General features: G+C 37.5%; 1 protein-coding gene across 1 annotated transcript in view; it reads right to left on the bottom strand.

Annotated features, from left to right (window-relative positions):
* nesd (SHC binding and spindle associated nessun dorma) overlaps window positions 1-16,404 on the bottom strand; it is an 80,346-nt gene that overhangs the window by 30,494 nt on the left and 33,448 nt on the right. Inside the window, exons 5-6 of the mRNA XM_090390149.1 lie at window positions 11,131-11,248; window positions 237-393 (exon numbers count right to left, since the gene is read on the bottom strand). Of these exons, the coding sequence (XP_090246275.1) occupies window positions 237-393; window positions 11,131-11,248 (275 nt within the window). The remainder of the gene's footprint in view (window positions 1-236; window positions 394-11,130; window positions 11,249-16,404) is intronic.

Raw genomic sequence — 16,404 nt, 5'->3', positions numbered from 1 at the left:
CTATTAATATATATATATATATATATATATATACACACACACATACATACACACAAATTGTTCATTTTTACAAAATTTCAGACTTCCAGCTCACTACACAGAGGCTTCCCATCATCAGAAACCCACTGTTGAAAGCACATGCATGTTCCATGAACTCATATGCAAAAGGATAATTTACAAAGTAATAAAAGGCGAATTTAAATTTTAACATAAATTTGATTATTAATGCTAAATACCTTTTATTGAAAGTTCATCTTCTTCTAACCAGCAAAGTGAGTCACATTCATAATGGCCAGGAAATATCAGCACTTGATCTCCTGAACAGCTGGAAGAAAGGGCTAATGCCGGCGAATTGTGGAATTCTAATACAGCTGATTCATCCACAGGAAGATCCTTAAAAATTAAGGATTCGTTAAATATATTAATATTAAATGAATCTGCAACCTTGCTTTTCTTTCTAAATTTGATTGTGATTAACTTAGAAATTATGTAAATTTAAAGAACTCTATATTCTCTTATTTTACTTTATACCAAGGATCCATTTGTAAGAACAAATAAAATCGAGGAAAAATAAACAGAATATGTCGATTTTTAAGATGGAAGATATTTATTTGTTTATACATGTTTAGCTGTACATCCAATAACAATTAAGCTGCTAAGTACTGTTTTGTTTTTACTGCTCTTCATGATTTAGTAGGAATTCAATTTACAAATTTACTGTATCACTATCTATGGATTTTATCTTCATATATTTAAATCACTCACACACACCATTAGCAATGCTAACTTCCAAAAACCAGGAAAGAAACCTTCTAAATAATACTTTTTATACATATTTAGCATTATCACAGGGTATAGATCAAAAAAGTTTAGTATTACATTGTTTTCCACCAAGACAGGACCAAGGCATTTATTAACATTAAGTTGTGTAGCCACAATTTTCAAATCATTATAAGTAAATAAAGAATCATCTTCAGGGCCAATATAAGACAAGTTATCCAGTCTAGTCTCAGCCCGTTCCTGAGTATCATTTTCAATGTCATCAGACTCAGCCTACCAGTGACCGCATTAATAGTGGTGTCCCATTCAACTGTCTCCAAATTGTCAACAACAACAGTGTTACAAATATTATTACTAACTTATTTGTCATAATCTTATAAATAAGACCTCATGGGTCATTATTACCAGCAATTAAAACTAAATACCTCCAAACCTTAATTTTACTGTCAAATTTTTTTTTATTTTATATACTTCAATGAAATGATCAGCCTCATGTATCCCCCACCTCTTATACCTCTGGTAAGTTTTCCTAGCTGCAAATACTTTCCTTCTTAATACTGTTGTTGTTATTTTGGTTTTTAGGAGCATTAGCAACTAAGGCCATATTGCTCCAGGATATGCGGTGGTCATTCCCTGACCTTTCAGCATCCTCCGTATTTGGTGGTGACAGGCTCGAACCCTGGTCTAATCAAGAAGCATGTGCTACGCACTGCTGATCCTTCCCACCTGCCTACGGAGGCGCCGATTCTTAATACTGATAATTCAGCAGTCCACCATGGGACTTGCTTACTAACTATCCCCCCCCCCCATTTTTTTGAAGCATAATATAGTGCTATAAATAAAGAAAGAATTTTGTACATACATTGAATATTCCACTGCATCTAACAAATTTAATGTTTGTATTTTATCACTACTAAAGTCATTCTGTAAAGACTAACTTTAACCCAATTAATCTTCTTATAGGAAATTCTTTTAAACTCTTCTATATAACCATTAGAAATGCCAATATTATCCTATAAATTAATAATAAAATAAAGAGCTCTGTCATCACTATTAGTAAAAGTATCAACCACATACCAATTTAAAATTCCCTTAACTATACCAAGTGTGGCAATTGTAATATCAATGTTTGAGGAACTCCTCAAAGTTATTAAAAGTGGTAGGTTGACCACCCCTATTAACTACACAGAAATCATTGACTATAATAAAATCTTCTACAAAAGTACCTCTAGTACCCAAAATATTACTGTATCACAAGTGAGATTTAGCATTAGCATCCAACAACATTTAATACATTTTCCATGTAATTTCAACCCTTCCCCATCTCTTCCATCATGCAGTATTACTGATGACTTTTGCAGTTATGATGGACATCATGGCGAGATCCAATCTTCCCTACATTTTGAGGGTACAGCTCTAAAACAGTGTTTGCAGGCTGGCAGCTAGTTAGTACACTGGACCAAACCTATTTGTTATTCTTCAGGAGGCTTCCGGATCAGCTAGTGTATAATCTTGCTACCTCTACTCTGCCAGATAGTGACTAGAGGGAGTCCGAGTAGTGTGATATGTGGGGGGGGCATTGTCGAGGCAACGTTATGTCAAGGATCTGGGTATATTCTTACCATGTGTACGCCATATCCAAAATTTTCATTACTTCATACAGCATGTCCCCCCCCACTTTTTCTTACTACTGAATACACCATGAATTGTCAAACTAATAGAGTAAGCTTATCTGCGAAAAGATCTAAAACTCCCAAACACTTCCTAGTTCATTTCACAAATATACGTGGTCTCAATTCTAATCTTAACGATGTCCATTTCCACTTGCAGTCTGCCAAACCACATGTGCTTTTTCTGACAGAATCTCAGTTATCGGTTGATTCAACTACTGCTCGTCTCAGTTGCCCAAATTATTCACTATATGATTCCTTTCGCCTCAAAGGTGGTACTTGTGCATATGTCCGTTCTGATATTCCCAGTCAGACTTGATAATTTGTAATCTCCTCTTTTCGATCTTCTCTGGCTTAAAATCTCTCTACCTCACTGTGTCAAATTCATCTGTTGTCTCTACCATTCTCCCAACTCCACTAATCACTTGGAGCTCTGACTTCCTCTCTTTGCAACTTTCCTAACAGTGAAGTAATTTTTCTTGGTGATTTTAATGTTCACAACTCCAGCTGACTTCTGTTTTCTAGTCACACTGAACCAGCTGATCGAGATGCTGAGGCTTTTGCAATTACGACCTTGCACAGATTGTTCATTTACCTACAAGAATACCGGACAATCCTAACCATACAGCCAACACACTTGATCTTTTCTCACAAACAACCCTTCTAAGTACACGGTCAAAGTGAGTGGTCCTTTGGGTACATCAGATCACAACTTGGTGATTATCTCTTCCCCAATGGAGCCTTTATCTCATTGCTACATGCAACCTTGTATTGTTTGGCATTACAAGAAAGCAAAATGGGATGACCTGCGAGATTTCTTTTCTTCTTTTCCTTGGTCGGATTAATGTTTCAAAACTTCTGATGTCAATGTTTGCTCAGACCGTATTAGTGAAATTATTCTTGCAGGAATGGAATCCTTTATTCCACACTCAACTTTAAAATCTCGTCCTTTATCTAAACCTTGGTTTTCCAATAAATATGCTAAGGCTGTTCAAGAGAAGAACATTGAATATTGTAATTTGCTTGTTTCCAATTCTTCAGTTTCATTTTCTGCCTACACCAAAGCTCGCAACAATTGTAAAGCAGTTATTAACCAGTCCAAACTAGATTTTGAACAGGATAAGAGTAGAAAACTTGCTTCTTGCCCTAATGGTAGCTAAACATTTTCATCTTTTGCCAAATCTATTGGCTGCAACTTTTGCCCATCTCTGCTCCCACCTCTGTCAAAACCAGATGGTTCTGTTGTCACTTCAGCCAAGGATAAAGCTGACTTGCTAGCATCCCATTTTTCTTTCAACTCATGTATTAATGATCTTGGTAAAACACCTCCCAACATGCTCCATTCAATGCCTCCTGTGGTCTTCCATCAAAAGGATGTCAGAAGGATTTTGACAAATCTTGATGCTCAGAAAGCTCCAGGTCCCAATGGTATTTCTCCACTTTTTCTCAAAACCTGTGCTCCTGAACTTACTCCTGTTCTTTGCCGCCTTTTTTTCCCTTTCTTATTCCAAAGGTGTTTTTTTCTTCTGCTTGGAAATTTGCTCCTATCCAGCCAGTTCCTAAAAAGGGTGATAAATCCTTCCCATCCCAATTATCGTCCCATTGCAATTATTTCTACTCTTTCTAAAGTGATGGAGAAATCAATTAACCAACAAATTAAACTACCTAGAAACCTTCTGTCTGATCAACGATCGCCAGTATGGATTTCGTCAGTGTTGATTCACTGGTGATATTCTTGCATGTTACCCATTTATGGGCAAATTCAATGGAAAAGTTCGGTGAAACACAAGTAGTTGCACTTGACATCTCAAAGGTTTTCGATCGTGTTTGGCATAAAGGCCTTCTAAACAAGCTTCCATCTTATGGTTTGCCAACTGTTTTTTGGAATTGGTTATCCAGTTTTCTCTCTGATTGCTCACGGAGGGTGATGTTAGATTGCTCTCTGTCTTCTAACTTCTCCACTAATGCTGGTGTCCCCCAAGGTTCAGTTCTTTCCTTCTTGTATATTAATGACCCTCTTCCACTGATTGGAAATCCTATTCATAGTTTTGCCGATGATAGCACATTGAATTCCACTTTTCATTTTGAGAAACCTTGCCCTGCCCAATCAGCTTCAACTTCTCAAATATCAGCTACAAATTCCTTAAATGCCGATCTCCAGGTAATTCTCCAGTGTCTCAGCACAATGTCCACAAGATACATTTTTACTTGTGCATACTTGAGAACTATGTCCATAAGCACTTGAAACATTTGTTGACAACAGTAAAACATCTGTACCTATGGGAAGAGTACCCCAAAAATAGTCTGTTATTTTCCGATATACACTTCAAAAATTTAGGTAAAAGTCCTACAACCCAATTTGACATTTTTAACTTAGAACCAGTGTTGAAGAGGAAAGTCATGCCTTCTTTAACTTCTTGTTCACTAAAGCCATGCTCTTAGAATATATCCTTAGTGGGTTCTTAGAATATATCCTCCAAGAACTCCTCCTGAGTATAATCCTTATGAATGTCATAAATTATAGTTGGATTTGTAGTCTTTATTTTGTCATGCCTTATCCCTTTTGAAGATAAAGACTCAGATCCAATTAATTTATTTAAGTCACTAGTTGTTTGAGTTTCAATCAAAACCCTGTTATTTCTCACCATTCTGAAATTCCTTATTTTAATTTCTTTAAAATCCTGTTTTAAGGTACTTACTACAGCATCTCTGACATCCTGACTTGAGGTGTATTGATCACCTTCCCCATCCCTTAAAATAATTGTTGTATTCTGCCTTGCTTTGAGTAATTTCTCCCCCCTTCCAAAATCACTTTCATAAACCTTTTCCTTTTTAGACTGGTCTTCCAGAACTTCTTGCGAAGTATTTAATTTCACCTTGTCTGCATAAGTAGGTTGGTGCTGATCAACTTGCACAATGGGATAAGATTGAGCTCTTACTATATTGTCAAACAATCCAGCACGTAGTTCTAACTCCGACTCTAGTTTTAAGTCTTTCATTTTCTATAACAAGTGCAGTAGATATGATCTCCATATCAATCAACTTATCTAGTACAAAATTTGAAGCAGCCTTGGTAATCTTATTGGATTCACTAGTCATGTAATCTACAATTTGCTTCTTAAATCTGGTCATTAACTCATATATGGTTGATGCATCGTAATATTTACTTCTTTGTTCATAGATATTGCTAACCACAATGTCACACTCGCTGACATTTATACCCACACTCTTTCTTCCAGAGTCACCTATAAAAACTGTCTATTTCCACATCGAAATCATCAGCCTGAAAATCTGAAAAATCAGAAACCTTAGCCGCTGGAGGAAATTTCTAAATCATCTATATCACCCTCAATAACATGAGCTCTTTGTTCACCAAAATTAGTATCCCTGACTTCAATTGCATCCTGCAAAGCATCAACATTAACATTACTTTTAACATTAGTCCTGGTAGTGGCACTTGTAGAAACACTTGCACCAGCTCCTTCAATAACCACTTTAGCAGCAGGTATTACACTACCTTTAGTTGATTTTCCTTGTGGCCAATGGCAGGCATTCACATCCGTTGATGATTGTAGTGAACATAGGATGCCCTTCCTTTTGCAAGACAAACTGAAAATAGCGAAATGACTGGCCATGGACTTTAACTAGGGAATGATCAGCAGTGTTTCCAAAACCACAATCCAATGAACCCAACTCCACATAGGTATTTGGAGTAGATGCCAGTCAAGGTACCCATACTTGTGGACACCCATCGCCAACAGTGCCTAAAGTTTGCTTATGAACAGCATAATTGGATAACTGATCACTGGAAAAAAGTTGGTTTTTCAAAGGAATGACATTTTTTGCTATACCACGTGGTTGGTAGATCAAGGGCAGCAAACTGCAAAGAGGAATCAATCCGATATCCTGGCCCAACAGAAACAGGCAGGTGGTTGCGGCAAGGTTTTGGTATGAGAGTTGTTTTCCCAGGAATCTCTTGGAATCTTCATACCCTTAGACTGCACTTTGAATGCTAAAAACTACCTATCCATTATAACTGATCAGATCAGGTACACCACCTCATGGTAATTGTCTTTCTGGATGGCACAAGTTTGTTCCAGCAAGATAATGTGTCCTACCAAGTTGCCAGTATTGTTCAAGGATAGTTTTTTGACAAACAGGCAAGTGATTTCCAGGTGATATGTTTGTTATTTGGTTTTTAGGAGCATTAGCAACCAAGGCCATATTGCTCCGGGGATATGCGGTAGTCATTCCCTGACCGTTCTGCATCCTCCGTATTTGGTGGTCATGGGCTCAAACCCCAGTCTAATCAAGAAGCGTGTGCTATGCACTGCTGCTCCTTCCCACCTGGCTATGGAGACGCCTCCAGGTGATATCTTAACCACCAAATTTTATGGGTACGAATCCCACAGAACATCTCTGAGACCATGCAAACTGATCCGGCATTTGGATTCTCCAGCATGGAATACTGAATGGCTATGGGACATAATCCCAGTCACACTGTATTGCATACCTCCTGCAACGTTCAGACGCCAATACAGTCCATGCCTCACAGTGGTACCAGTGGCAAGAGGAAGACATACCCACTATTAAGTAAATAATCATGATGTTTATATACAGTTTTATATTCCGGTTATTTGGGACACATAGGGACATTTTGGCCCGATTAAGCGGCTGCCTCAATTATCCGAAGTTTCATGTAAATAGTTAAAAATACAATGTACCCCCCCCTTTACAATTAGTTCACTGTATAATCAAATCACGTTACAACGAACTCACCACAGTAAAGTACCATTCACAATATGATGTGCAGTAAGCGGCGGTCATCGTAATCACGTTTGTGAATTGAATTTTAATTCTATTAAACAGAGATTCTAATTAGCGAAAATAGGAGGTATATTATCCACAGGCTATAAAAGTAAAGATATATTAAGCACAAATTTACCCTTTATTACCTTACCAATTAAAAAAATTAAATGATATGTGAAATACGTGATAATCGGAATAATTAATACGTACTGTAATATGTACATACTAACTAAACTAGTTGACATTTCTGTTCACTGACATTTTTGGGTGGGGGTTAAAATTTAAAACAGTAAAAAGATAAGCAATCAATGACAAAATACACGGCACACACAAATTGCAAGTAACACAATACGCGCAAGTGGGAATGGAGTAATGAGTTACAAAGCTTTAAAAATAGGAATGAAGAGAAGATTCTAAAAATTATTTTTTTTTTATATGATTGAAGATTCCATGAAAGTGTAAACACATTTTACCATAATAACCCACAGGATTCCAGCTGTCAGTATTATCGCAAATTCAATAAGATGGAGTTTACTATTCGTTTATGATAGATTGCACTAACAGAAAAGCTCAATAAACAGGTGACTGCTAATTGTTTTTATTGTTTTATGGTTGTGACCTCCAGAAATCCGACCGAACTACGTGGCACAGTCAGAGACAATTGTAGGGTAATCTCCAGTGCTGCGGTCTCCTGCCCCGATTAAACGGCATTTTGTCCCAATTAAGCGAAGTAAAGCCTGGCTATTTTCTCGATTGGGTTCTGGTTTTTAGGATTTGTCCCAAATAAACGGCTGCTCCGATTAACCGGTGGCCCAAATAACTAGAATCCACTGTGTACACACACACACACACACACACACACACACACACACACACACACACACACATTAACATAATGGCATATCTAACACAGAGTAAAAATCATACTCTACAATAAGTAACACAGGCTAACATACCTGATAGCCAATACATTAAATCTTTCTATTTAATGAAGAATTGAGCAGAAAAGAAACAACAAATTGAGCAAAAATTCGCAATTTTTTTTAAAATACAGAATGTAATGGAAAAGCTTCAGTTTTACTATTTTTTTTTTTTTAATAGAGAAAACTTTTGGGATGGTGATCAAGAAATCTGATGAAAAAGACAGATTCTCTATCATAAATTCAGAGGGAGACAGCTAAGCTATTGCATTATATTACATTATTAAATAGAGCAGAAAAAGATAGCATGGGGCAGTTACAGAGCGATGAAAGGTACTGAAGCCTACAACAGGTACAAGTTGAGCTGTAATAATACCACAAATAAAGTTAGGGAGGCCAAAGCTGTGTACAAGAAAGCATTGGTTAAGAGAGTAAAGAATGGGGACATACATTAAAAGGAAATTTTAATGTATGTGAATACAATGAAGAAGAAAGCAAAACTAACTGGACCACTGTGCACAGGGTGTGGGAAAGTCTTAGGTAACCCAGCTGATGTTGCAGAATAGATTTTTTGCACCTGTCTTTACTGATGAAAGACCCTCCATGCTGAGAAAAGGCTGTGTGAGTGAGGCCGGGCTATATGAAATTAGTGATTTTATAATTACAGATGACTGTTTATTAGAAAAACTTTCGAGCATAAAGGCAAGTAAGACTCTCTGACTTTATGGCATATATACAGTAATTCTGAGGAAGGCTGCCATGGAGTGTATTGAACCATTGAGATTAATTATGAGAATATCTTTGGACTTGGGGAAGATTCCTTTGGATTGGAAAAGTGCCAACATATCACAAATACAAAGCTGGTTCTAAGAATAAAGTCGGTAACTACGGACTAGTTAATCTGACCTCAGTGGTAGGAAAAATCTTAGATGCAATGATTAAACCAAGGACATTTAGATAGATATGGCATTCTGAAGTATGCACAACATGGTTTTGTTAAGAGAAAATCATGTTTCATTGACCTAGTAATTTATTTTGACACAGTTATGCATCAGCTGGAAGTAGGGAACAATTGCGACATAGTTTATGTGGATTTTAGCAAGGCATTTGACTCAGCCCTTCATGAGAGGTTACTATATCAGCTGGAACATGTTGGGATTACTGAAAAGATTCTAAATAGATTGCTGGGTGGCTGAATGGCAGAAGGCAGAGGGTTGTGATTAATGGATATTCTTCAGATGTGTAACATCAGAAGTGAGGTCCTCGAGGATTGGCCCTTGGAGCCCTGTTGTTACCAATTTTCATAAATAATGTTAACGAAGGGATAGAAGGTGTGATGTCAAAATTTTCAGACAATATAAATATTGGTAGAGTTGTTAATGATCAGTTCCAAGTAACACTCCTTCAGCATGACTTGAACAGACTTCAAAAATGGTCAGAAAAGTGACAGCTATGTTTTAATGCAGCAAAATGCAAGGTCTCACACTTGGGGAATAGTACCCATAAATAAATTATACAGTTAATGGGGCTGAATTAAAAACAGTTAAAACAGTTGAGGAAGAAAGGGATCTGGGAGTTAAATAAAGACAGATATGAAGTTTTCTGACCAGCGTAAACAGGCAGCCAGGAAAGCCTATGGTGTCCTATTGACGATTTGTCAAACATTATCCTAGAGAGATAGGGTTATAATCCCACTGTATAAGGCAATCATAAGGCCATATTTAGAATACTGTGTTCAAGTATGGAGACCTTATCTGAAAAAAAAAAAAAGACACTGAGCTTCTTGAAAGGGTCTAAAGATGGGCAAACAGGGGCTCACATCTGGTGAGTATGGGCTTGGCACACCCAGGGTCCTGAGCTAGATATCATCATCATTCTTCTCTTCCTTGGTGATTCTTCCCTCCCCCTCTCTCTTTCAGGGTAACTCTCAGAAAATTTTTTTGAGTTTTTATTATAATAATAAAACAATAACTTTCATGGTAAGATTGGTAAAAAGACTGATTGTGGGCTACAGAGCTTGGCAACCAAGCACCTCAGAGATGATCTGATTGAGGTTTATACGGCTCTAACAGGAATTAATAAAATGAATGGAGGTGGAGTTTTCACTATTATACAGAATTACAGAACACTAGGGGCCATAAATTCAAATTAGAGGGATTGAGGTTTAGATTAGATTGCAGGAAGTTTTCCCTTTAGCCATGGAATCATTGATTGCTGGAAAAAGTTGCCCTTGCAGGTGAGACAGTTTGAATAAATTCAAAGGCCAACTAGATAATTACCTATGTGAGGAGGGAAGCACAATTTATATTTTCTTATCCTTATCTACTTGTTTTTCTCTTTTTGGCCAGTGCAGCAAAAACCTGTGGCTTCTTTGCACTATATGGCAAATACTATTACTATTTTCTTTGAAATTGAAAATTCAAGAACAAAATTATTGAATGAACCTTAACCATATTAAGCAGTTTTACTACCATTTTCAACAACTTATAGAATGAGGTACTGTCACATCATGCATTAAAAACGAATGCATGAAATGTATTGGTTTTCAGTGCATGGTGAAAATAAATGAAACAAGTTACCATCTTTCATCTAGAATTTCAAACCTGAAAACACAGTGTAAACCAAAACAAGTCCTTCCATCTCATTAAAATTCTGTTTTAGAATGTCCTATATTGTACTAAAAGATACCTAATAATGATGATACAGTAGTAATATTAATAAATGCATAACAAAGAGAATGTTTGAACAATTGCAATATTAGCCACACTCAAGGTTTAAATCTTTGAAAAGTTCAAGGATATGATCTGTATCTCTAAGCTAATGCTTTGTAAAAAATTTAATTGAAATTAAATTTTTAAGCTGTTGGTTGTCCCATATTCTATTTTCTTTTTCTGGAAAAGAGTATAATTAGGTTTTAAGAAATAGAAAAGTTTATAATTCAAAATACTTACCCGAATCATCCCATATGTGAATTGGTGTGCTACAAGGTGAGTAACTGGACCATTTTTGAATCTTTTTTGTTTCAGAGGTGATTTTTGAAAAGATCCATCTTTTTTCATGACCAAGGTGCTATACAAAATGGCAATTATATAAGCAATGATAAACAATGCATAAGTGTGAAACCATATAAAGCTCAAAAAACTTGAGTAATGTAATATTAATTTAAGAATCAAAGTTTACCAAAATTATAAGCAAAATACCTTTATACAGTACTCTTTAGCACTCAGTCACAGTAAATATAAACTGATAACTACATACACCTAGAATATTTATCATAATAGCCCAGGAAAATGAAACCCGTTGATTTAATGATCCTTACATGAAATATTCTTTTACTAGATGAGTGAAAGGTTCTTTAACCTTTTTCGCTTATTCCAATCAATTTGGGGACATTAAATCACCTTTAAGACATTCACGCTTGCTTACCCATTCCATCTGCATGTAAAGACTCTCGTCATATTCTTCACAATCTTCTGCTCTGCTCTGTAGATTACTCTCACTCTCTTTGTTCCTTTGCTTCCAACTAACTCACACCACACAGAATTTATACTGGAAGACATAACTTCAGACACAGCAAAAGGTCTTTTTGCACTCAGGCTGCTTTTAATAAGAAGCATGATCCCTCCACTCCTGTCTTCCCAAAATATATTGTAAATACCGTAGTGGAACTTGTCATTCCTAATTTCAGGTGGCACTACGTTCCTGTTAGCCCTATTATATCAGCATTGTTGCCTAACCAGGAGTTCAAATTCAGCCATTTTATTGACAACACTCTTGACATTACCATAGACACAATTAACACTAAGTAATCTTCTACAGTTTACTACCCTGACACACCCCTTAAAGTTAATTAGGTTTGTATTCCAAGTTATCTTTCTCCTCATTTGAAACACTGCTACCCTCAGAACATATTATCAACATGGCTGTTATCGCAACAAACAAGAATTCATGAGGTAAGTGCAAGTATTACTTTGACCCACATCATCAGATAAATGCTGTTGTTGTTATTTGGTTTTTAGGAGCATTAGCAACTAAGGCCATATTGCTCCGGGAATATGCGGTGGTCATTCCTTGACCTTTCCGCATCCTCCATATTTGGTGGTGACGGGCTCGAACTCCGGTCTAATCAAGAAGCGTGTGCTACGCACTGCTGCTCCTTCCCACCTGGCTACAGAGGCGCCTATTAGATAAATGCAGATCTAAACTACCCTTCTCCCCCTCCCAAGTTTTTCTGAACCTTCAAGCATCCTCAATGATACCAGCAAAAATCCTTGCACCATCTTTGTTCGTTCAAATGAATACCATCTACCTACAAATGCGGATCATGCTGATAAAAATCCCCCTCCCCCAGAGCCTTGCAGATTCCCTCAAGACTTGAGTTAATCCACAAAGCTTTCAGCACATAATCTCTCCTATTGTGGCTGGCCAGAATTGCAGATACACCCATTCTGATCTAACTCATGGCATTTTCCATAATATCAGAATAGCCCTATATTTATCCAACTGATGGTCAGTTCGTAAATGTTTAATATCCTTAGTCCCCACATGAATAATAACTCTTTCTTTACCTCCCTTAAAATCTGACAATCTGTGGGTAACAATAGTTGTTGCTCATGGCAAGTACGCTCTGATTCTGGACAACCTAACTTTATTACAAAAAATGTTAAAATCACGCATTATAAGACATTCTGATTTACTGGCCCATTCTATTTCTCTGTAAAGTTGTTTGTCGCACTTCAGTCATTAGGCCTATAACACAACCTCCTACTCTCATTTTTGCTTTCCCAGTGCACCTCCGGTGAGTATGGGCTTGGCACACCCAGGGTCCTGAGTTGGATATAATCATTCTTCTCTTTCTTTGTAATTCCTTTCTACACACACACATACACACTCTCTCTGAGAAATTTTTTTTGGCCAGTGCAGCATAAGCCTCAGGCTTCCTTGCACTATATGGCTAATAATAATATGTCATACCAAACTGACTCAACATTGCCCTGGCCACACCCATGTCAACTGGACGGAACTGCCTTGGATTTTAAGTGCTTCTTAACTAAGAGTATAACCCCTCTCCCTCCTATCCTTTCTGTACACACTGTACTCCCCATATTCAAATTCTGTATCACTTATATCTAAGTGACATTACATCTCTGATTCCCAACAATACCCGCATTTGATGTCTTAACCAGTGCTTCAAATTTGTCAAATTTAATGCAATGCTCCTAGCATTGGGGTACATGAAAGCAGACATGCACCTGTTACTACTTACTCTTAGTTGCCCTAACACAGCCCATGTATTTACTTATTCCTTGCACCTTATGTTCTAGGCTACTGCTTGTTCCAATAGAAGCAGTGCAAGATTCACTTTCACTTCTACCTCTGCCTGTGGCTATTGTTAATATATTAGTCTGTGTATTCCTCCAAGGTAGTATATGTATCATGCAATCTTTAACACTGGCATTAGTTCAGACCACGACTCAAAAAAGCAAGCTTATACAGCATCAACCAAAAAAAACAAAAAAAAAAAAAAAACCCTTCAATTTCCACCCATCCATTCAATCCAAACGTTTGTCTAGTTCAGCCTTGAATTTATTTAAGCTATCAATATTGACTGGAATTTGTGGGTTGGTCACTCACACACTAGCAAGGCTTTTGCGGATTTATTGGATGATTGTTTTCTACATCAGCATGTTCGGGAGACAACTAGAGGGAGTAATACTCTTGATCTGATCAGCAGTGATTCTTCATGCATTAAGAATCTGAAGATAAAGGAACCACTAGGTGGCAGTGATCACAGTGTGCTGAAGTCGGATTTACTCAAAGAGGTAACTACCATTAGGGGTAAAGGGAAGGGTTTTTGCTTTTGTAAAGGCGACTACGATGGTCTGAGACAGTACTTAAATTCTATACAGTGGGACCAACTGATGATGCTACCAACAACAAATTCAAAATGGGAAGCATTCAATGAATTAATCTTGGAAGCTACTAGGCTTTTTGTTCCAACTAAGAAATATTGTTCAAGGTTTAGGCCTAAGTGGATGTCACATGAACTAATGAGACGTGGGGCAGAGAAGAAAAATGCATGTGATACACATAAATTAACAGGTGACACGGAAGCCTATGATAGATATAAGCTGGTTTGTAACCAAGTCACAAAGGAGGTTAGGCATGCAAAGGCAGATTACGAGAAATTTTCCGCAAAGGATGCAAAGAAAACAGTTCTTTACTTGTGTAAACTCTAGAAGGAAAGGGATGAATCAGATTGGTCCACTGGATATTGATGGTTAAACAGTTGAGGATCCTGCTCAGGTGGCTAACAAACTAAATGAGTATTTTGCATCTACATTCACACATGAGGAGTTATTCAGGAAGGGGAATGTCGTAGGTGAAGTAAACATTGGCAGTGAGCTAGACGATTTTCTAATAACTGAGAGGAAAGTGGAGGAGAAATTGTTGAGGATAAACATAAAAAAGGCACCCAGGGTGGATGGGATCTATCCAGATATATTAAAGGAGGCAACAAAGGAAGTAAGCAAACCCTTAGCCATAATTATGAGAGCTTCTTTGGACTCAGGGGAAGTACCCATAGACAGGAGATGTGCAAATGTGACCCCAATTCACAAAGGAGGATCAAAGGCGGATACAAGTAATTATAGACCTGTGAGTTTAACTTCTGTTCCAGGAAAATTAATGGAGGCACTGGTTAAAGAAGCACTGCAGTTCATCTAGACAAGACTTCAGTTATAGCTCGGACACAGCATGGTTTTGTTATGGGAAAGTCTTGCCTGAACAATTTTATTGGATACTATGATGTGATCACAAAAGAACTGGGTGCAGGGAATAACTTTGATATTATATATTTGGATCTTAGAAAGGCTTTTGATACTGTTGCACAAGGAAGGCTGCTGCACAAATTGGAGCAGCATGGCATTGGAGGAAAATTGCTGCTATGGATAAAGGGATGGCTGAGGGGGAGAAGACAGAGTGGTAATCAATGGATACTGCTCATCGTGGACTAATGTTATTAGTGGAGTCCCTCAGGGTTCAGTGTTGGGTCCATTATTGTTTTCTGTATTTATAAATGATATTGATGATGGTATATCAAGCTTAATGTCCAAGTTTGCAGACGATACAAAGGTTGGCAGGGTTGTTAAGGACACTACTGACGTTATGCTGCTGCAACAGGATCCGGAAAGGTTGAGCAGATGGGCTGAGAGGTGGCAAATTAAATTTAACATTGACAAATGAAAGTACTACATATGGGAAACAGTAAGCCCAGAGCAAAGTAGCAACTCTGTGGTACTAGACTGACAGTAGTAGAGAATGAAAAGGACCTGGGGGTAATTGTGCAGGCAGATATGAAGTTCTCTGAGCAGTGCAGATGGGCTGCAAGAGTAGCTCATGGTGTCTTGTCAATGATATACAGGATTTTTCTAGCAGGGATAAGGAGGTGATTATTCCCTTGTATAAGGCAATGGTCAGGCCACACCTTGAGTACTGTATACATGTCTGGAGGCTTCATTTCAAGAAGGATGTAGATCTGCTGGAATGAGTACAGAGAAGGGCAACAAGATTAGTGAATGGAACAAAGGGTTGCTCTTACGAAGAAAGGCTTAAGTTTTGCAACAAGGGATGGAACAGATTTCCATCCCTTGTTGTTGTGTAAGTTGATAGCCTAAATAAATTTAAGGCTCAGCTGGACAGGTATTTCGAATGAACGGAGGGGGTGAAATGGGAGTGGTTTTTTTTGGCTAATGCTGCATAAGCTTGCTTTCTTGCATCATATGCCTCTACTAATGCTAAAAGCAGTGCAAGATTCACTTTCACCTCTACACTGCCTGTGGCTATTGTTAATATATTAGTCTGTGTATTCCTCCAAGGTAGTACATGTATCATGCAATCTTTAACATTGGCATTAGTTGAGACACATGATTCAAAAAGCAAGCTTATACAGCATCAACCAAAAAAAAAAAAAAAAAAAACCTTCAATTTCCACCCATCCATTCACTCCAAATGCTTGTCTAGTTGTTCAGCCTTGAATTTATTTAAGCTATCAACTTCCACAACAACGGATGGAAGTCTGTTTCAGAAAAAAACAACTACCCGCTGGCTCAAGGCAAATTTCCACACAACCATTTTACAACTGTCTTTCCTCAACTTGAATCTGTGCCCCCTCAGGTGCAAGAATCACTTTTGCCTCTGCCTATTGTTAATCTTTTAGTCTGCAA

This window comes from Mastigoproctus giganteus, chromosome 2 (genome assembly GCF_048544385.1).
Source record: "Mastigoproctus giganteus isolate SK-2022 chromosome 2, ASM4854438v1, whole genome shotgun sequence".
NCBI classification, from domain to species: domain Eukaryota; kingdom Metazoa; phylum Arthropoda; class Arachnida; order Uropygi; family Thelyphonidae; genus Mastigoproctus; species Mastigoproctus giganteus.
This window is presented reverse-complemented; position numbering and strand designations above follow the sequence as displayed.